General features: G+C 48.4%; 1 protein-coding gene and 1 long non-coding RNA gene across 9 annotated transcripts in view; one reads left to right on the plus strand and one right to left on the minus strand.

Moving 5' to 3' along the window:
- LOC310707503 overlaps window positions 1-21,401 on the plus strand; it is a 211,864-nt gene that overhangs the window by 110,275 nt on the left and 80,188 nt on the right. The window lies entirely within an intron of this gene.
- The window catches only part of ARMC9 (armadillo repeat containing 9), an 88,987-nt gene continuing 71,296 nt past the window's right edge, over window positions 3,711-21,401 (minus strand). For 6 of the 8 annotated variants that reach the window (XM_083504060.1, XM_083504062.1, XM_083504058.1 and 3 more), the window contains 4 exons: window positions 19,696-19,820; window positions 19,232-19,364; window positions 11,165-11,337; window positions 3,711-6,462 (listed from right to left, as the gene is read on the minus strand). In XM_083504060.1, the coding sequence (XP_083360186.1) occupies window positions 6,440-6,462; window positions 11,165-11,337; window positions 19,232-19,364; window positions 19,696-19,820 (454 nt within the window). In that variant the 3' untranslated portion in view covers window positions 3,711-6,439. The remainder of the gene's footprint in view (window positions 6,463-11,164; window positions 11,338-19,231; window positions 19,365-19,695; window positions 19,821-21,401) is intronic. The other 2 variants (XM_083504063.1, XM_083504059.1) reach the window with 1 other exon arrangement.

Consider the following 21,401-nt stretch of genomic DNA (forward strand, 5'->3'; position numbering starts at 1 on the left):
GCGCGAGTGATCATTCTCTTCTGAAGTTTACTATACAGCGGAAAGGAGCAGCCAAGCATACTAGGACTCAATTTCTTGACTTTAAGAAAGCCAACTTCATAAAACTTAGGGAAGTGCTGGGTGAGATCCCATGGACAGCAATACTAAAAGGAAAGGGAGTTCATGATGGCTGGGAGTTTGTTAAGAGGGAGATAGTAAAAGCACAACGTCAGGCAATACCAATGAAACGGAAACATGGAAGGTGCCTAAAGAAGCCAGGGTGGCTATCTAAAGAACTTTTAACTGAATTAAGATTAAAAAAGGATGTGTACAAAAAATGGAAAAGGGGGGAAACCACCAAAGAGGAATTCAAACAAATAGCCAGCACGTGTAGACACAAAGTCAGAAAAGCTAAAGCACAGAATGAACTCAGGCTTGCTAGAGAGGTTAAAAGCAACAAAAAAGGCTTTTATAGGTATGTTCGTAGCAAAAGGAAGAACAAAGAAACAGTGGGGTCACTCAGAGGAGAAGATGGAGAAATGCAAACAGGGGACACAGAAAGGGCTGAACTCCTCAATGCCTTCTTTGCCTCAGTCTTCTCCGATAAAGAAAACAATGCCCAACCTGAAGAATTTGGAGCAAATGATTCAGCAAAGGAAACACAGCCCAGAATAACTAAGGAGATAGTACAAGAATACTTGGCTAGTTTAGATGTATTCAAGTCTCCAGGGCCAGATGAACTGCATCCAAGAGTATTAAAAGAACTGGCAGATGTGATCTCAGAACCACTGGCAGTCATCTTTGAGAATTCCTGGAGAACAGGCGAAGTCCCGGCAGACTGGAGGAGGGCAAATGTTGTCCCTATTTTCAAAAAGGGGAAAAGAGAGGACCCAAATAATTACCGCCCAGTCAGTCTGACATCAATACCAGGGAAGATTCTGGAGCAGATCATTAAGCAAACAGTCTGTGAGCACCTAGAAAGGAATGCTGTGATCACCAATAGTCAGCATGGATTTCTGAAAAATAAGTCATGTCAGACTAACCTGATCTCGTTTTTTGACAGAATTACAAGCCTGGTAGATGAAGGGAACGCAGTGAATATAGCCTACCTTGATTTCAGCAAGGCATTTGACAAGGTGCCCCATGATATTCTTGTAAAGAAGCTGGTAAAATGTGGTCTTGACTATGCTACCACTCAGTGGATTTGTAACTGGCTGACTGACCGAACCCAAAGGGTGCTCATCAATGGTTCCTCTTCATCCTGGAGAAGAGTGACTAGTGGGGTGCCACAGGGTTCTGTCTTGGGCCCGGTCTTATTCAACATCTTTATTAATGACTTGGATGATGGACTCAAGGGCATCCTGATCAAATTTGCGGATGACACCAAACTGGGAGGGGTGGCTAACACCCCAGAGGACAGGATCACACTTCAAAACGACCTTGACAAATTAGAGAACTGGGCAAAAACAAACAAGATGAATTTTAACAGGGAGAAATGTAAAGTATTGCACTTGGGCAAAAAAAATGAGAGGCACAAATACAAGATGGGTGACACCTGGCTTGAGAGCAGTACATGTGAAAAGGATCTAGGAGTCTTGGTTGACCACAAACTTGACATGAGCCAACAGTGTGACGCAGCAGCTAAAAAAGCCAATGCAATTCTGGGCTGCATCAATAGGAGTATAGCATCTAGATCAAGGGAAGTAATAGTGCCACTGTATTCTGCTCTGGTCAGACCTCACCTGGAGTACTGTGTCCAGTTCTGGGCACCACAATTCAAGAAGGACACTGACAAACTGGAACGTGTCCAGAGGAGGGCAACCAAAATGGTCAAAGGCCTGGAAACGATGCCTTATGAGGAACGGCTAAGGGAGCTGGGCATGTTTAGCCTGGAGAAGAGGAGGTTAAGGGGTGATATGATAGCCATGTTCAAATATATAAAAGGATGTCACATAGAGGAGGGAGAAAGGTTGTTTTCTGCTGCTCCAGAGAAGCGGACACGGAGCAATGGATCCAAACTCCAAGAAAGAAGATTCCACCTAAACATTAGGAAGAACTTCCTGACAGTAAGAGCTGTTCGACAGTGGAATTTGCTGCCAAGGAGTGTGGTGGAGTCTCCTACTTTGGAGGTCTTTAAGCAGAGGCTTGACAACCATATGTCAGGAGTGCTCTGATGGTGTTTCCTGCTTGGCAGGGGGTTGGACTTGATGGCCCTTGTGGTCTCTTCCAACTCTATGATTCTATGATTCTATGATTCCATGAGGCATATAAATAAATATATTATTATTATTATTATTATTATTATTATTATTATAGCTATACCTTCCTTCTTTTTTAAAATAAGACGCGGCTATTAAAAGCTGACCTCCTAAGCGCCGCAAATTCTCTGGGAGTGAACGGATGCCTTGGGAATAAGAAAACCCTTTCATCATGAACGCTCTGGAAAAAGATGAGCTGGGACAGGGAACAAGTTGCTGCAAAGGGAGGAGGAGGAGGCAGCAGCAGGAAGAGAGGCCAGCAAAGGCATTTGGCAGTGAGAGGGTCCCCCTTTCATCACCACTGAAGTGTGCTGCTTCCTGCTATTGAGAACAGCAATGCTGAAAGCCAGTGGAACACACCAAGGGAAGCTCCACAATGCACAGGTTTGTTCCCCAGGAGCTCCCAGGCTCTGCCAAGGTCAGAGCGCCTGCCAGGGCCCAGATAAAGTCTAGCTTGTGAGACCGTGCCACATCTGTCGGCACAGGGCAGCGACACCCGGGTGCTCGTGCCATCCGCCGTTATCTTAGCTGCTCCCTGTTCCCAACAGCTCCTGCCTTGGATGGCACAAGGGGCTCCAGAGTTCTTTGGGGGGCAATTCCTTTATTGTTGTTGTTGTTGTTTAGTCATGTCCAACTCTTTGTGACCCCCTGGACCAGAGCATGCCAGGCACTCCTGTCTTCCACTGCCTCCCACAGTTTGGTCAAACTCATGCTGGTAGTTTTGAGAACACTGTCCCACCATCTTGTCCTCTGTCCTCCCCTTCTCCTTGTGCCTTCCATCTTTCCCAACATCAGGGTCTTTTCCAGGGAGTCTTCTCTTCTCATGAAGTGGCCAAAGTCTTGGAGCCTCAGCTTCACAATCTGTCCTTCCAGTGAGCACTCAGGGCTGATTTCCTTCCGAATGGAGAGGTTTGATCTTCTTGCAGTCCATGGGACTCTCAAGAGTCTCCTCCAGCACCATAACTCAAAAGCATCCATTCTTCGGCGATCAGCCTTCTTTATGGTCCAACTCTCACTGCCATACATCACTACTGGGAAAACCATAGCTTTAACTATACAGACCTTTGTTGGCAAGGTGATGTCTCTGCTTTTTAAGATGCTGTCTAGGTTTGTCATTGCTTTTCTCCCAAGAAGCAGGCGTCTTTTAATTTCGTGACTGCTGTATTAGGTCAACCAAAAAGCTTTCAAATCCTCCAAAGCTGCTCGTTAGGGCTAAATCTGGCTGTGGCAAAGCAACTGGAGGGCAGCAGGTTGGGGGAAGGCTGAGCTAGATGGTCAGGGAAGAAGCAGGAGGGGAACTGGGCTGGTCGAAATGAAGACTCCCATTCCAGCAATCCCAATGTTTATTTGTTTAGCTGTTTTTTCCAGTTCTCAGCTGGCTAATCTGGTTTTAGCCTCCACCGTGCCCCAGTCCACATAGGGTTAATAATATTAATAATAATAATAATAATAATAATAATAATAATAATAATAATAATAATAATAATAATTTTATTTGTACCCTGCCCATCTGACTGGGCTGCCCCAGCCGTCCTGGGCAGCTTCCAGCATATAGAAAAAGATAATCAAACATTAAAAACCTCCTTTAGATGCATTTCCCTCAGACACGTTGAATTCTCACAGCCACCTAGACCTCTTTACAAGCTTTTTGATTTTTTTATTTATTTCGGCTGCGTCAGACCAACACAGCTACCTACCTGAATCTACAATATTAATGTGTTTGTCCACGTTGCGTGTAAAATATAAAGGAAAGTGAAATAACATTCCATTTGCTTCTCCCCAAAAAGGTACATCAACATGTGTCCCCCCCCCCCCGCCTCGTGGAAAGGGTAGACCTGGCAAAAGAGCCCCATCTGTTCTCCCATCCTCAAAACTTCTGAGAACGTGCTGAGATTCCCCAGGGAGACAGATCTGCTCACTGTATGATGAGAAGGGAAAGGGAGTGAGGGGGCCGGGGACACCGTGGATCAAAGAAACGGCTTCAGAGGTCGTGTGCCAGGGGCAAAGCGATCCTGGCAGCATCTGTGGGCTTCCTGGCTTCTCCTTGTGAGGAGGAAACGAAGGTCTACGGCCCACTCATGGGAAAGCACAGGAGTCATCAGAGGGGTTTTTAAAAACAGGAAGACGACAAAGGGATGAAAGGGCAAGGGAGGAGACTTCTGAACTCTGCACTTTAAACATCCCCAGAGTGGTGCCTTGCTTTCAAGATGCTCCAGGGACTATTTCTAATATCTCTGGATTACAACAACAACAGCCACCCCATCACATTTCTCCTTCCCTACTCAACTTTCCTCCCTTGCCCAAAATGCAAGCATTAGCTTGCTTACCTGCTCTCTCTCTCTTCCACCCCCACTCAGTCTTTACACTCCTTTATACCCCTCTCCCGACTCACCAGATGGATCAGCCAAACTCCAGGTATCAGGAACAGGCCAATCACATGTCACTGGGCAGCTAAAAGATGAGTCAGGCCAGCTCTCTCCACTAGTGGAGGCTGCCCAGCAGCCTTCCCTATCCTCAGCCCTCCAAATGTTCCAGAAGTGGCCGACTTGGGTACCATGCTGCTGTGTGCAAGGCCAAAATTTGTCCCCTACCTGTCCTCACCCTACCTTCCCAAAAACGGGTGCCTGGCTTTGGGGAGGAAGAGTGAGGACTCAAGGACCCCATCAGAGCTTCACGCCACCTTCCCAAAGGCCAGCGCCTTGCTTACAACTCCTGCTTGGCTCAGCGCACAGTGTGTGGGCCCCAAACACATTCCAAAATCTGCCCTTGGTTCCCGGCTGCCCCAGCTGGGGCGGGTAGGAATTGTAGCTGGGGAAGGCTGCCCTATAGTTTCACGCAAGATCATTCCAAACAGTCTCTGGTTTTGATTTAGGGGTAGAAACTAATAATAGGTTAAAGTATAGCTCTGTTGTGGCAGATATTTCTATTAGACCAGGGTCCTCCCATTTAAGGCAGTTGCACATGTCTTTTAATGAACTGAACATATTGAAAGATTATGAGGGCTTGGGGAGGGCGAGAGAAGTTTGTGTGCGTGAACTTAATAGTGTTTGGCTTATTTTTTGGTTGCTATTTTGTTAATAGCTTTCCAGATTATAAATGCCTTTTTGATTTGTTTATCATACAACATGACACATGCTGTAACTGTGATGCTTAACTTATTTTTTACAGCGGGGGGGGGGGGAGTATTTGATCCCCTGCTAAATTTGCCCGTTTCCCTCTGACGAAGAAATGACCGGTCCATAATTTTAATGGTAGGTTTATTGTAGCTGCGAGAGACAGAATAACAACAGGAAAACCCCCAGAAACCCAGAAGACAAAAGTCAGAGATTGGTGTGCATTATAATGAGCGAAATAAGTATTTGATCCCTTTGCAAAAAGTGACTTAGTACTTGATGGCAAAACCCTTGTTGGCAATTACAGAGGTCAGACGTTTCTTGTAGGCGGCCACCAGGTTTGCACACATCTCGGGAGGCATTTTGTCCCACTCCTCTTTGCAGATCCTCTCTAAGTCGGTAAGATTTCGAGGCTGACTTAGCAGGGGGTCAAATACTTCCACCCCTCACTGTAGTTGCTGTTGTGCTAATGGTGTTTTGTGGATAGTAATGGCTTCACCGATTTGTTAATGGTATTATAGGATGTGCGCTGTGATGTTCTTTATGTTTTTGTCATTTATTGTTTGTAAGCTGGCATTCGTTTGAATGGAAAGCAATAAACCCAAATAAAATCATGAGAAAGGCTGAAGGTGGATCTGCGTCACAGGCAGACGGACGGAAAGAAAGCTATGAGGGCAGGAGGCTGGGTAAATGCATGACTGACGTAAGACTGCAGGGTCTCTACCAAGGATGCAAACAGGAGCAGACCAGCTACTTGCTGTAAGCTCAAGTCCCTCAGGACACCGGGGCTGGGCTTCCAGTCTGTGTCCTTTGGCAAAAAGCAAGGGACTCCTGGACTGTGCATTTGTGCCTGGAAGCAGTGATGTCCAAGGAATAAAACATTCCTCCAGACAGAATCCTTCGGCCAAGGTAAGGTGTATCCCATCAGATAGCGGCTGAATCTCAGAGCATCCATGGCCCTTGTGCTAATAACCTCCCCCTTGGCTCTGCTGGCTGCTGCAGAAGCGAGGATCCCTGTTACAGGAAGCTGGTCGAGTCTGTCCTTAAGCGCTCGCTCAGACAGGTGATTCCTGAGGAAAGGATCTGTCCTCACTTCCTGGAAGACTGGCTGCCTGCAGAGGAGAGAGAGAAGCTATCAGCTAAAGCAGAATTCAGGACTGAGCACCTCAGCCTGGGGGGGGGGGGTGAGGCTGTGCCCACAATGGCCACGTCCTCTAGGGCAGTGTTTCCCAACCTTTTTTGGGCAAAGGCACACTTGTTTCATGAAAAAAATCTCGAGGCACACCACCATTACAGCCCCGTGACGTCAGCGCGCAGCGTCACGCCGGGAGGGACATGAATTGCTAGCAAATTACATAATCACCTCCTTGAGGGCTGGCTCATCTTCTCCGAAGGCAGAACCCCATTAATTAACAGCACAGACTCACACCATAGCCAAGACGAGGGGGGAAAACCTCAGTCATGCACAGTCATGCACATGTGGGGGCTAAATGAGGACGAAGACCGGGCAGAGAGCAGGGTTCAAATCACCCCACATGGGCAGGACAATCCCTGGGTGCTCCCTTGGGCCACTCGCCTGACCCACCTCGCAGGGCTGTTGTTGCGAGGATAACACGGGGAGAACCACGCGCGCCCCCGGGAGCTCCTTGGAGGAGAAAGCGGGCGATGAATGCAATGCACGAAATATATGAGAGGCGACCAGGTTTTGCAGGTGAGGGGCCCCTGCCAGCCTCCGCTTCCAACACCCGGCGCAATGACGCCGAAGTTTCCCCCCGGGCTCGGCTCGGGGAGCAGCGCTGCTCCCCCCCAGCTCCCCTTCGCCCTCCCGGCTCTCTCTGCCGCCCACTGGGGACCCCCCTCACCTGCCAAGTCCGGAGCGCCGGTGGAAGTTGCATGCATGCATGCAGGGCGCCGCGTTGCCATTGCATTGCACTGCACTCCATGCAACGCCTGCACGCATGCATTGCCTTGCACGCCCGCCAAGGGGTCTCCCCGCGGTCCGATGCGTCCCCTCCGGCGCGGATGCAGCATTGCAAAAATAAACACCCCCCCGACGCAGCCCTACCTGGGGGGCAGCCTCTGCCTCCGCCGCTCCGCCTCCGCGGGGATCCCCGGGCTCCATCCTGCCGCCCGATCTCCGCGGGGGTGCAGACAGGCTGCGCGGGGTCTGCGCGGAAGAGCCCCTGCCCGCCCGGCCGCCGCCGCTGCGCTCATTCCATGGCCGGGAGAAGAGCGCTTCAAACAAAACGCCCGGCCCTGCCAGGCCACGCTGGGAAACGTAGTTCGCGCACCCCGCGCGGGCGCGGAGCCCAAGGGCGAGGGGACTACGGATCCCGGCAGCCCCCGCGCCGGGGACGGAGGGGGAGAGGCCGGGTGCAGGGATGGAGGAACGGGTGGGCGAGCGAGCGAGTGAGTGGCAGCCGCCAAGCCTTGGCCGAGAGCCAGGAAGGGCCTCCCCGGAGGAGGAGGAGGAGGGAGGCGCAGAGCGGGAGGGAGGGAGGGAACCCCAGGGGTCATCTAGTGACGGCGCCCCAATCGAAAATTTGACTTTAAAAAATAATAATAAATCTTTCGAATTTTTTAATTTTTCCCGCGGCACACCAGGCAACATCTCGCGGCACACTAGTGTGCCGCGGAACAGTGGTTGGGAAACACTGCTCTAGGGGATTAACAGGGAGTCTGTGGTGCCAGAGGAAGTGGACCGTTTACTGTAAGACAGAGTCACAGTCACTTTGTTATTTACCTATTACACATTACTGCTTCCTCATTCATGGCTTAGTCTCTTCACCAACTTAAGGACATCCTGGATGCTCAAAGGGAAGGGCTGCATACTTAAGAACACATCTTTTCCCATCACTATGGCAAACTCTCTGGGAGCAGCAGGGTTGCAAGCTGCTTCCCAAGTTTGCCTCTGTGCATGTGATCCTCAACAGCAGCTGCAGAGTCCTGAGGTTGGGGAAGGGGTCCCGCTGCTTCTTTGCCCTTCCTCCAGTTCATAGCCCCCCACCCCCACCCTGCCTGGCTCCTTGCTGTCTCAAGACTGGGACCTCCCCCCTCCCCAAAAACAAATTCGCCCCTTTGCATTGTTTGCTCAGTTTCCTGCCTTCAAAATGGGGCTGTGCCCTCTTCAATTTGAGAATTAATCAATGTCCGTGAAGCCTTCAGCAGATGAAGGATGACTACAGGAGCCGCTTATTTTTTAAAACCAGGCAAAAATTTGGAGTAAGGCTCTGCAGCCTCTTATAGTTGTTTTATCTGCGAGTCTTTTAGTTCTTATGCTCTTACAGCTGTTTTAACTGCGTGTCTTTGTTGGTTTTTAGCTCTTATCTGTTTTAATTATTAGTTTTTTATCTATCCATTATCTGCGTTTAATCTTGTATTTTATTCGGATGTTTTATGCCTGTTTCCTTGTCCTCATTTGCCCTAACAATTATCGGTCAAAAATCCCAACTGCTATTTTATCTATATGCTTTTCTTAATCCTGATCTGTGACCGTAATAAAGTTCATTCATTCATTCATTGGAGGAAGGCTGCCTTCAAAGAAGAAGAGGAGGAGGAGGAGGAGTTTGGATTTGATATCCCGCTTTATCACTACCCGAAGGAGTCTCAAAGCGGCTAACATGCTCCTTTCCCTTCCTCCCCCACAACAAACACTCTGTGAGGTGAGTGGGGCTGAGAGACTTCAGAGAAGTGTGACTGGCCCAAGGTCACCCAGCAGCTGCATGTGGAGGAGCAGGGAAGCGAACCCGGTTCACCAGATTACGAGTCCACCGCTCTGAACCACTACATCACACAAAGCCCCATGAGATCCCTGGGCCACTTCCACCTGATCCAATTTGTATCCTGGAGCGAAATTTCCCTCTTTAGGGCTAGCAAGCCAAAAAGGTTTGAGGAAACTGCGCTCAGGCCTTTCTCCTTTGACCAGCACAAGACTTGCTTAGTCCGGTAAAAAATCTTACTGCTTAACATGTATGGAAGGGTTAGAAATGTGTTATCTTTAAGACAATGGAGATGGTGGCCCAAACTGGGAAGGGCAACCACAAAACCAAGTCATGCCACTAACAGGCAAAAGAAAGGGGAAGGAAGAAACTCCAGCTGCTATCAGAAAACATTTCTTGTAAGCCTCGGAGCTTTTAAAAAAAGCTATAATGATGTGGGTTTGCATTATGAGAGGGCCACAAACTCTCCAGTTGACACTGTATGGAGGACTGGGGCTTCCTATTCCACTCATAATAATAATAATAGTAATAAATCTTATTTATATCCCGCCCTCCCCAGCCGAAGCCGGGCTCAGGGTGGCTAACAACAATAAAACAGTACAAAAGTACAGCATAAACAACACTCTAAAATCATTCATTATAAAATTAATTAATTCAAGCCACTGGCAACCATTGGGCCGGAGCTCCGCAAAGATTGCCGAGGGAGGGAGTCAGGCTGTGCCCTGGCCAAAGGCCTGGTGGAACAGCTCTGTCTTGCAGGCCCTGCGGAATGATGTCAAGTTAGTTCCACTTTCCCTGGAAAGCGGGGAGCACGGGGGCTTCAGGGACCGCTTTCTTGGCGAGTGTGCACTTTCTGCATTTCAGTCACGCTTCCTTTTCAGCGTGACAATGAGCCAGCGGCAGGAGCGAAGCAGGAAGAGCAGGAGGACTCGTGTGCGTGATCGCAGAGCCCTCTTGATCCAGGCTGGACAGAGCTCCTATCGCAGGAAACAGAATGCAGAGGCAACAGGAGTAAACAGAGGATGGGGGCGGGGGCGGGGGGCTGCAGGGAGGCAGCAAGGAATGCTTGACAGAGCGTGAGGCCAGAAGAAAAAAGCATCAAACCTGCCTGGAAAGCAGCTCCTCATTCCTAGTACCAGCTGTGCTAACCTTCTCATAAAAAAAAATCCTCCCCCTTTCCCATCCTTCCGTCTGCTGCATGGCGAAGGAAGATGCCAGCTGGTATTCAAGTTGCGGACTTGGGTCCCAGGCTATGGGTGCTCAATGGTGCCGCTAAATAGTGCCCGCAACGTAACGTGATGTCATGATGTCACATTGCGTAGGAATGCCGCAGCAGCGCTTCTGAGGCTGTGTGGTGTAAAGCCAGTGTGGTGTAGTGGTTCAGAGCGGTGGACTCGTAATCTGGTGAACTGGGTTCGCTTCCCCGCTCCTCCACATGCAGCTGCTGGGTGACCTTGGGCCAGTCACGCTTCTGTGAAGTCTCTCAGCCCCACTCACCTCACAGAGTGTTTGTTGTGGGGGAGGAAGGGAAAGGAGATTGTGAGCCGCTTTGAGACTCCTTCGGGTAGTGATACAGCGGGATATCAAATCCAAACTCTTCTTCTTCTTCTTCTTCTTCTGTGCGGGTCCCTGGAGGTCACGTCCAAGGCCTCGCCAGACGTCGTATCGAACATCGCCTCGGGCCTCCAAAGCAGCTTCCGGTACCAAACTGGAAGTTGTGTCCGAGCCCCCACAATTTTTTTGTTTGGTTGCCCAGGCACCCAGGGGCCCTAGAGTTGGCACCAGTGCAGCTAAAGCCGAAGCCCCTGGAAGGAACTACCTTAGAGAAGCATGCACACTTCTCCAACACAATCCTTTTCTTAAACCGTCTGGCTGTGTGCCATCAAGCAATGAGGTATTATTTATCTGTTATCTACCCTAATACCTCAGAGCAGGTTACAGTAGCAAAGCACAGCATTAAAAACAATTTACCATAACAACCATAAAAAGGAGGTGAGTCCCAAAAACATACACCTCCCTCAGGTGGCAAAAGACAGGGTCAAAGATGTTTCCTGGAACCAGCCCAGACCATGCAATAAGGCGATTTTGCTCTTACTCTGCCTGCTCCTTGATGAGGATCCAGAAGAGCCGGGGCGACTGGTTTGCTGGGGCCCAGACTGGGAGAACTGGGGAGCGATGGTTGGGATTTTGCCCCTTCCAGGCCTGGCACTCGGGAAGTCCGGGGAGCAAGGGAGCCTGGGCTTGCTGGGGAGGCCAGGAAGGAAGTCGCTGCAAGAGGGAGAAATGGAATTAAAAAACGAGGGACAGAGCAGCCTTTGCGACTTGGAGAAAGATGGGATATTAATCTTCTGAATTAATGAAGTCAACTGAGCACCACAAGACAAGGCAGAAGTTTGCAAGGAGTCTGGAATTCTGCAACAAAAGACCCTGAATCCTACAACATTTTGAAAACATATTGGATTAGCATCAATTGATATGGCAGACTTTCTTCTGGCTGGCATCAGCCTTGTAACGAAATTGTTAAGTACCCGTTAAACAACTGACACGCTAGCAAGGAACAGCATTCATACCATTTATTCAGGCAAACGTCTCACATAAATTCTTCCTCAAAATTCACATTTCCCTTTAAATACTTTAGCTTAACCTTCCTCAGTCTGACCCTACAGTAGCTGCCTAAGTAAACGGCCCCTGAAGAGAATGCACATTCTCCGCCTTCCTCTGTCCAATGCTAGTTTGTAACCTCCTCAGGGCAGGGACCTGTCCTCTTGCACTATTTAAAGCAGTAGATGCATCATATAACAGCAGGTGTCAACAGCTATGGAGAAGCTGCAGAAAGGAAGCCTGGGTTTTCCATTTGTCTCAGGGCTGAGTCCCAGAACTTCCTTTTACAAGGAAGGAGAGAGAGCCGCCTGCATCAGGCCCATGTCCCATCTAGTCCTTCCTCCTGTTCTCACAGTGGCCAGTCAGATTCCTGTGGGAAACCGGAAAGCAGGATCCGCGCACAAGAGCCCTCTGCCCACCTCCTGTGGTTTCCAGCAACTGGGATTCAGAAACATGGCTGCCTCCAAATGTGGCCATCAGGGCCAGTAGCCATTGATAGCCCTCTCTTACATGAATTTGTCTAATTCTGTTTTAAAGTCATCCCGGTTGGTCACCATCAATGCTTCCTGCAGAAGCGAGTTCCACAGTTTAACTAGTTTACGTGGGGAAAAGCTCAGAGTCAGGCTGGGTTTACATACAGCCTCAGGCCATGTGAAAACTTGCCTCTGGGCATGGACAAAGTGAACACACACACACACACACTACTGCCTGTCTGCGACTTGGGGCTTAGGAAAAACCAATTTCTGGGCAAAGGAAGTGCTCGTGCCTTTCCTCCCCTCTTCTTGGTTTATTTGGTTTTTTAAAACTAAGCACAGAACACTCCGTTGTTAAGAGGTTCTCTGGCTGCCTTAACAGCGGCCCCTTTAACTACGAACCAATGCTGAAAAACAACTTCAACAGTTTGCAGGGGATTCCAGATTTTGGGATTCATAGTTAATGTTAAGTACAGACCCTGTGTTTCATATCGATTTCTCAATTTGTGGGGTGCTGAAAAACGCAGGGGTTTCGCTGCAAAAAAACCCAACTGCAAAACTTTGGCACAGGTTAATTTTCCTCTTAATAGCCAGGTTGTGGCCCTACAGGCAAGGAGCAACTCAGGTGCAGGAAAGGAGTAAAAAGTGATAGATTCCTGAGATGTCTCAGTTATAGAGAAGTAATTAAAATGGGACCTCAAAGGGTCTCTCACAAACAGGCCAACACAGATGCCCCATCAAAGAAAGTCACTGTGAGGGGGAAAAGCAGGACTCTTCCCTCTTGAAAGGAATGTGGATGTTTGCAGAGCTTCCTCCACAGCCACCTGCCAGAGAGGTGGCCATAAGAGTTAACAACCTCCCTGCTTCTCCATTTCCTCAAATTGCTCCCACTGTTTGAGACTTTGCTTTTGCAAACTGTTGCCATTGATGGCTCAGGCCTGCTAATAAGGCAGTAAAAACTCTCTTGGAACTGCCTTTCGGCCGCCCTGTTTGCTTGCTTCTTTTTACAGCCCTCTCTGCTATCTTTTCAGAAGATCTTGCCAACCCCCTTTTCCAGTCCAGCAGGAAGCCTCTGGTCAAAAATAATTAATAATAAAAATACAGAGATCATTATCTGGTAGAATCTCATAGTTAGAAATTGAACTCAGAGGGATCCAGAACCAAATGGAGCGGATTCTAAATGTTTCATTTAGCAAAACAGGCTGTAATGGCTTGTGGGCCATTTCTAAACACATGGTCCCCCCCCCTCCCCGCAACTTTCATGACGCTCACTTCTTGTGCAATGATCTATTGATATCTGACAGGTATTATCGATGACATCTGGAATGTATACAGACATGGACACTTGCTAAAGAACTGACGGCTTCTATTTAAATTTCAGTTTGAGATGAGATAGGCCTTTTACCCAACCCCATGGGAGCATCAGCCATGGAGCAGCCTTAGTACATCTAAATTCCCTGGTTCTATATTTTGGGAATTGCCTCTAGCAGCTTGGGTGGGGGTGGGGGCAGTTGCTGGTGGAAATGGCACAAGGGGGAAAGGGTTTCAAGCCAGCCAGCCAGCTCGTTCTGCCCCCAACCCCAATTCCATTCAGGGGCCTTTGTGGTTCCTTTTAAGCTCAGAAAACAACCTGTTCAGAGATACTGTGTCACGTCTGGTCTGGCCAAAACATGCTCCATCAGCGAGCCCTTGTGGCTCTCTCCTCTCTCTTTCTGCTGCTCCAGAGAAGCGGACACGGAGCAATGGATCCAAACTACAAGAAAGAAGATTCCACCTAAACATTAGGAAGAACTTCCTGACAGTAAGAGCTGTTTGACAGTGGAATTTGCTGCCAAGGAGTGTGGTGGAGTCTCCGACTTTGGAGGTCTTTAAGCAGAGGCTTGACAAGCATATGTCAGGAGTGCTCTGATGGTGTTTCCTGCTTGGCAGGGGGTTGGACTCGATGGCCCTTGTGGTCTCTTCCAACTCTAGGATTCTATGATTCTCCTCTCTTCAAACGCACAAAGTAGAGGGAGAATACAGGGGGCTGTCTTATTTATTTATTTATTACACCTTTCCTCCAAGGAGCTCACGACACTGTACATTGTTCTCCCTTTCCGCCATTTTACCCTCACAACCCTGCAAGGTTGATTAGGCGGAGAGAGAAGGAGCCATTTGCCCAAGGTCACCCAAAGAGCTTCACAGCCGATCATGGATTTGAACCCTGGTCTCTTCCAGGGACTAGTCTGACCCTCTGACCACTATCTCTTGGTCTGCCTTGACGAGTGCTGCCTGCTCTGGTCTTCCCCGGCCTGCCTGCTGCCCTCCAATGGCAGGTGCCAGGTGTTGAATCTTTGAGCCTTACACAAGGAATGCATGTGACATACGCTGAGTGGAATTTGCCTTCAGGGGAAACAGTTTTTCTTGGGGATACACAAACCAGTGCCTCAAATCACATCCAGATATGAAGCACCTGACAAGGCCATCGCAGCATCTCCCTCGATCTCCGTATGTGACGCAAGTCAGCATTAACCAACCGCAACATCATGACCCAACCACAACCGGAGGGCAAATCAGTCGAGCTGGCGGTGGGAATGAGCAGGGCTTCCGCGATATGACGACGGCTAGGTGCTACTCTGGCAGGAAGAAGAAAGGCGGGCATGTGAGACATCCGCCACAGAGACATAAATCTTTATCTGCTGGCTCTCTGTGTTCTCTCGCTTTCTTGGGAGAAACCAGCTTGAAGGCACGCAAGCGACTGAAAAGAAATGCTGCTCCGGTGACTCATAAGCCACAAATAGTTGGGGGAGGGAATAAAAGGCAAGTAGAACAATGTTCTCTCACCTTCCCACCCACGCCAGGAAACGTTTAGTTATCTTTCTAATATTACAACCAGGGAATCATTCAGGTATAGCATGGCATATACGGGGGGGCGGACGCACCACTACTTAGCTGGGATCAAAATGCAGCGTACCAGAGAATCACATAGCATGCCAGGGACCCAAGAACCTCAGGGCTGTATTCAACTAACTTTTACTCAGAGTAAACCCTCTGGAATTAATGGCCAGGAGTAACTAAGTTCCATTAATCTCAGCGGGTCTACAGTGAGTAAAAGTTTGTTGAATGATCAGCTTCATTTCTACGAAGTGTAAGCAGGTAATCCTCATGGCTCCACAGAAAAAAAAATCTAAAGATGCACTAGCACATAAAAGCTTAAGAGAACACCTACCATCTCTGGTCATGAGGCACAGTGGGATCAAGCAGTCCATATCTATCTATCTACAGTGGTGCCTCGCAAGACGAAAAGAATCCGTTCCGTGATTCTCTTCGTCTAGCGTTTTTTTCGTCTTGCAAAGCAAGCCCATTGAAGGATTAGAGGATTAGCGCTATTAGCGCTATTAGCGGCTTTTAGCGGCTTATCAGCTTATCGGATCATCTGATAAGCGGCTTAGCAGCTTAGAAAAAGGGGGGGGGGAGGAAAAAAACCCCGCAGGAACTCACAAGACATTTTCGTCTTGCGAAGCAAGTCCATAGGAGATTCGTTTTGCGAAGCACCTCCAAAACGGAAAACTCTTTCGTCTAGCGAGTTTTCCGTCTTGCGGGGCACCACTCTATCTATCTATCTATCTATCTATTATCTGAACTCCTCTCCTACAAGTGACTGTGGGACAAAGGCAAGGCACTCGGGTATCTTACTGTCCTGGGAAAGAGTGTTCTTCAAGGATTTCCCTATCCAAGTAACCCCGCACAAATAGAGCCATGGGACCTTGGCATGAGTTCATTCTTCTTATGGTTTCTCCAGATCACTTTCTTCCCTGCTCAAGAACCCGTGCAGCTGTTAGCTCCGCTGTCGTGCAAGACTGAAAACTATTTGCCCAGCGTGGAGCTTCATTTATGGAGCTACCATGTTTTCAGAGCATCCACACATTTTCTTGCCATTTCCTCCCTTAGCCACTGTGAGCATTTTTGTGGGCTGCGGCTGCACAAAAGGGCATCAGTGGATGGCAACACAAAGACCTGGGGCTGATGCTAAGCTGTTCCTGAACAGGAATCCAGAAGGAGGCCCTGCTGAAACTGCTTGGAAACTGCCAAAAATGAAGAGTGAAAGGTAAGTAATATAAATAAATCCCCTCTTCACCAGAACCCAGGGGCCAAATGAAGCTCTCCAGGCCTCTCTGTCTGGGCACCCACCTCAGTGGCCCTGATCCGTGCTTTTGGTCAGCTGGAATGTACCCTTGAACTGCATTGTGATTTAAAATGCCTGCAGGGGTGTTTGTGCAAAAACCTGAGTTTGGGCTGGAATGCAGCCTACAGAGCAAAAGCGTGAATTGCCCCCGTTGCCCCTGTCCCTACGCACCATTTGCATGCGGCCCCTGGAAAGTTGCCCACAAGGGAATGTGGCCCTTGGCTCCTCAACCCTGATCTAGCCCAATGCCTTGCTTCTTTTTTCAGCCAGCCAGTTGCTTCTAAGAATCTGATAAGTAGGCATCACAAGGGTGATGGCCGTCCCGTGGGGTTCTGACTCCAGCAGGTGGGACTCGGGAGTTAGACTGCGACTAAACAGGGAGGTTCCATTTCTCTACCATGGCTAACACCTGCTGATGATAGACTTCCTCAAGGAAGGGGCCATGGATCTATCTAGTTCAGCATTCTGTTCGCAACAGCAGCCAGACAGGCGGCTTCCAAGAGGCTTGCAAACCGGGAATGAAGACACACACAAACACACACAGCTCTCTTTGTTCCTGATGCAGTTTATCTGTACCATTTCAAGACAACAGCTGTTTAACAGAAGAGGCCTAACTTCAGGGAAGTCAATTCCCACCTCAACCTCCTCTCTGGGCAGCGCTTGGACACCCTGGCACTTTTATAGCCCTCCTAAAGTGAACGTCATGCTATACAGAGAGGCAACCAGAACTATATACACGCAGGTTGGATTTACGTGGCACCTTCCAAAACACATTTGCCCCCTTGCAAAAAGGGGGTGAGGAACTTTCTCTCCCCCTCCACCACTGCTGAGGGCTGCTTGCTCTTTGGGGACCCTCCCTTAACACCAGGCATAATTACTGTCCCAAAAATAACAATAAAAAATATGAACACAAGATTATTGCCTCTGCTCTGCTTCCACAGCTGGAAGCAGCGAGAGAGAATGTGCTCTTGTGCTCGGATCCTGCTTGCAAATTTCCCGCAGGCACCTGGTTGGCCACTGTGAGAACAGGATGCTGGGCTGGATGGGCCGTGGGCCTGATCCAGCCAGCTCTTCTTGCGTTCTTAGTCTTCCACTTCGAAAGGGGAAAACACGCATTGTGCAATGGAATGATTAACTGCGGCTACAGATTTTTGCCTTTGGGCTGCAAAACACAGGCTTCTGTTTCTTTAGCGCAGAAGTCCAGACTGCCTGCTTCGAGATGCTGGTTCCCACAGCCAGGACAAGTCAAGGACATCTGCGGTTGCTGCCCCGGAACTGGGAGACGTCTGGAAGACTTATGAGCAAATTAATCTATCTTACACCAAATCATCTGGGCCATTAATGTCATGATTCTTGGCTTGCTTTTGGTACACTGCAGCTCCTACAAGTTTTAAATCACGTTTTGCAACTAAAGACTCTGTAAACACACAGAAAAAGATATGGGTGAAATAACAGCTTGGCCAACTTAAAGGTAAAGGGACCCCTGACCATTAGGTCCAGTCACGGACGACTCTGGGGTTGCGGCGCTCATCTTGCTTTATTGGCCGAGGGAGCCGGCGTACAGCTTCCGGGTCATGTGGCCAGCATGACAAAGCCACTTCTGGCGAACCAGAGCAGGGCATGGAAACGCCGTTTACCTTCCCACTGGAGCGCTAACTATTTCTCTACTTGCACTTTGACGTGCTTTCGAACTGCTAGGTTGGCAGGAGCAGGGAACGAGCAACAGGAGTTCACCCTGTTGCGGGGATTCAAACCGCTGACCTTCTGATCGGCAAGTCCTAGACTGTGGTTTAACCCACAGCGCCACCCGCGTCCCTTTGGCCAACTTGGACGGCTTTAAAAGACTGTTAGACAAATTCATGCAGCAAAAAGCTTCCAACGGCTACTAGTCCCCATCCCTGTGTTCTACCTTCCTTGCCAGAGGAGGTATGACTCTGAATACCAATCACTGGGAATCACAGGCAGGAAGAGTCCTGTCGCACTCGGGTCCAGGCTTGTGGGCTTCCCTTAGGCATCTGACTAGCCCCTGCGAGAACAGGATGCTGGACCAGCCGAGAGCCCTGCTTACGTCCACGGCACTGATTCACACCCCTGAAATGTCACGTCTGCCCATTTGCCTCGGAACTTCCCCTTTTGCAAGAAACACATTCAAAGAAAAACGCTATGAATTATTATTTGGCCCCGAAGGCTAATTGCAATTGATGGAGAAAAGCTACAGTGGAATGTGAACATTGAGAGGAACATTTAGGAATAAATTTCTGATGGTAAGAGTAATTTGGCAGTGGAACGGACAACCTCAGACGGTGGTGGACTCCCCTTCATTGGAGTTTTCTAAACAGAGGTTGTCACCTGTCAGGGATTCTTTACCTGTGATTTCCGCATTGTAAGGGGGCTACTCTATTCTGAACTTAAAAATGGAAAGCGTAATGCTGGTGGTCAACAAAAGAGGTTTAAAGACTCTCTCAAGGCAAATCTAAAAAAAATGTAGTATAAACACCAACAACTGGGAAACACTGGCCTGTGAGCGCTCCAATTGGAGAACAGCCTTGACCAAAGGTGTCATGGGCTTTAAAGACACTCGAACTCAGGACGCAAGGGAGAAACGTGCTAGGAGGAAGGCACGCTTGGCAAACCCTCACCATGATCAGCTCCCGCCCGGAAACCAATGTCCCCACTGTGGAAGGACGTGTGGATCCAGAATTAGCCTCCACAGTCACTTACGGACTCACTGTTAAAACCGTATTCATGGAAGACAATATTACTTGGCTACAAGTGATCGCCAAAGAAAAATAAAGAAGAAATAGGGGGCTGAGCCCGGTGACCCTTGGGGTCCCTTCTGACTTTATGATTCTGCAATTCTATCATAAATACGCTACTTAAGAATTTACAGGCCACTCTTTCGATAGACCATACACCTACATACCTGTCTGACAGTCGGTCTACGCTGTCCTGGGCAACACTGAAGGACTGGAGAGTCAGGATCTCAGCAGCTGATGGGGGAGAACCAACCATTCCAAGACGCCCCAGGGACCCCTCAGAGGTTTCAGTTTCAACTGCTGTTTTAGAAAAGAAATGCTTCAAAATTTGGGAGGTGGTGCTTTTTCTGCCAAATGTTTGGGCCCGCATCTCGTGTCCCGTGCCCCGCCGGCTGGTCCACCCATCTTTCAAACCCTCTTGTGGCAACAACGTTCCCCCAACCTGATGCCCTGCAGTGGGTCTGGACTACAACTCCCATCATGATGGGAGTTGTAGTCCAAAACACCTGGATGACACCAGATTGGGGGAGTGCTAGCAGCGTAATATCTAGACCAGAGGAGCATGTTCACTGACATGCCTTGGAATGTCCGACTTAAACCTAAAATTCGCGGACCTCCATCCAATCCTTACACGATGAAGAGAAGCAGAGCTCGGAATGGCTGGGTCTCTTGCCGCTGCGGGTGGGGGGACGGGAGTTCTGCTCAGACTGGAGGTGGCTGTCCCTGCTACAGGAAGAAAGGGCATCATTTTCTGGCCTGGCAAGGAAAACAAAAAGTCAAAGAACGATGAATGCTTGTAACTGAAAACGATTATCGCGCAAGAATTATTGCCTCCTGCGTTTCCTGTAACGGAGAGGCATTTTTCATTGCAAGCTGACTTGCCAGCACCAAAGCAGCCTTGCGGTGCAGTTTCCCCCTTGTTTACCAAAGTCAGGACATTTTTGCGGAGGAGAACTCTGGGATTATGTACGCAGCTCCTTAGCAAAGCTGGGCAAAAGCCTCCTCTCAACTCATTCCACTGTGTCAGATCAAGATTTACATTTCTGTTTGATTCTGTCCCTTTTATAGTAAGCTGAATGCCTGCACCTGCCTTATAGGAAGTCTTCCATTGGCCCATCAGCTCATTACGGTCTGCTCTAGGCTTCCCTAATCTGGTGGCTCCCTCCCATAGGTTTTCGGACTGCAGCTCCAAACAATCCAGGTTCAAGGTGTTGCTATTAGTATACAAAACCTTCATCAACTTGGGACCAGTTTACCTGCAAGATTGTCTTACCCCACCTACATCCACCTGACCACTTCCATGTAAGGAACTAGCACAGTTTTAGGTAGCACACGATACCCATTCCTCCTTTGTAAGAAATCTTTAGTGTGGCAGCACTTCCTGCCTACTGACCCCAAGCAGACACATTCCCTGTACTCTCTTGGGTGCCTGCTAAAAACATTGTTGTTTATAGCCAAAAGCCTGCCCAGAAATGAAGAATGTGAACGTATGTTTCGATCTGTTTTTAGTCAATTGTTGACTTTATCTTTGATCATTTAAAAATTGTTTTTATGGTGATGGGAAAAGGAATTATCTGTGGGATTGAGTGTAGGTATGTTTGAACATTTTTAAGGATTGTATGAAATGTATGTTTGTATATTCGCAATATGTGTGTATTAATGCTGAATTATTTTAACAATAAAAACTTAAAAAATAATAATAATAAAAGTTGTTTTTATGTATTTATTTTATAAGTAAAATAAATTGATAGAGAATTGGCTGGAGAAACCCAGCTAGATGGGTGAGGTATAAATAATAAATTATTATTATTATTATTATTATTATTATTATTATTATTATTATTATTAGAATTTATATACCGCCCTATGCCCAGACGTCTCTGGGCAGTTCACAGAATAAAATCAAAATATAAAACCACAAAATACATAACCAAAATAAAAAAGCAACCCACTCGTAAACCACATTGATGGGGTTTTTTTGATGTTTTGTTTTTTGTACAAAAATCAACCAGTGTATAAATTTCAGGAAATAAATACATTTCTGTCCTTGGTATGCCTTTTCCCCCCTTCTCAGTTTGATTCCCTGGCACCATATTTGTATCAATTAACTACCCCAAAATACAGAGGTGCCTTCACACTGGCCAGATTGGATGTGATGCCCTCTGCCGTACTTAAGGGCAGATACCAAAAGATTCCAATTGAGAAACGACTCTGCCCCTGTGGAGATGGCAATCTGGAAACAGTGGCTCATGTTCTCCTGTCCTGTCCCCTTTATAAAGATCTGAGGAAAGAGATCATCGCCCCACTCTTATTTACCATCCCAGGCCGCCCATCTGA

The sequence above is a fragment of the Podarcis liolepis genome (genome assembly GCF_965112155.1).
Source record: "Podarcis liolepis genome assembly, chromosome: 5".
Classification (NCBI taxonomy): domain Eukaryota; kingdom Metazoa; phylum Chordata; class Lepidosauria; order Squamata; family Lacertidae; genus Podarcis; species Podarcis liolepis.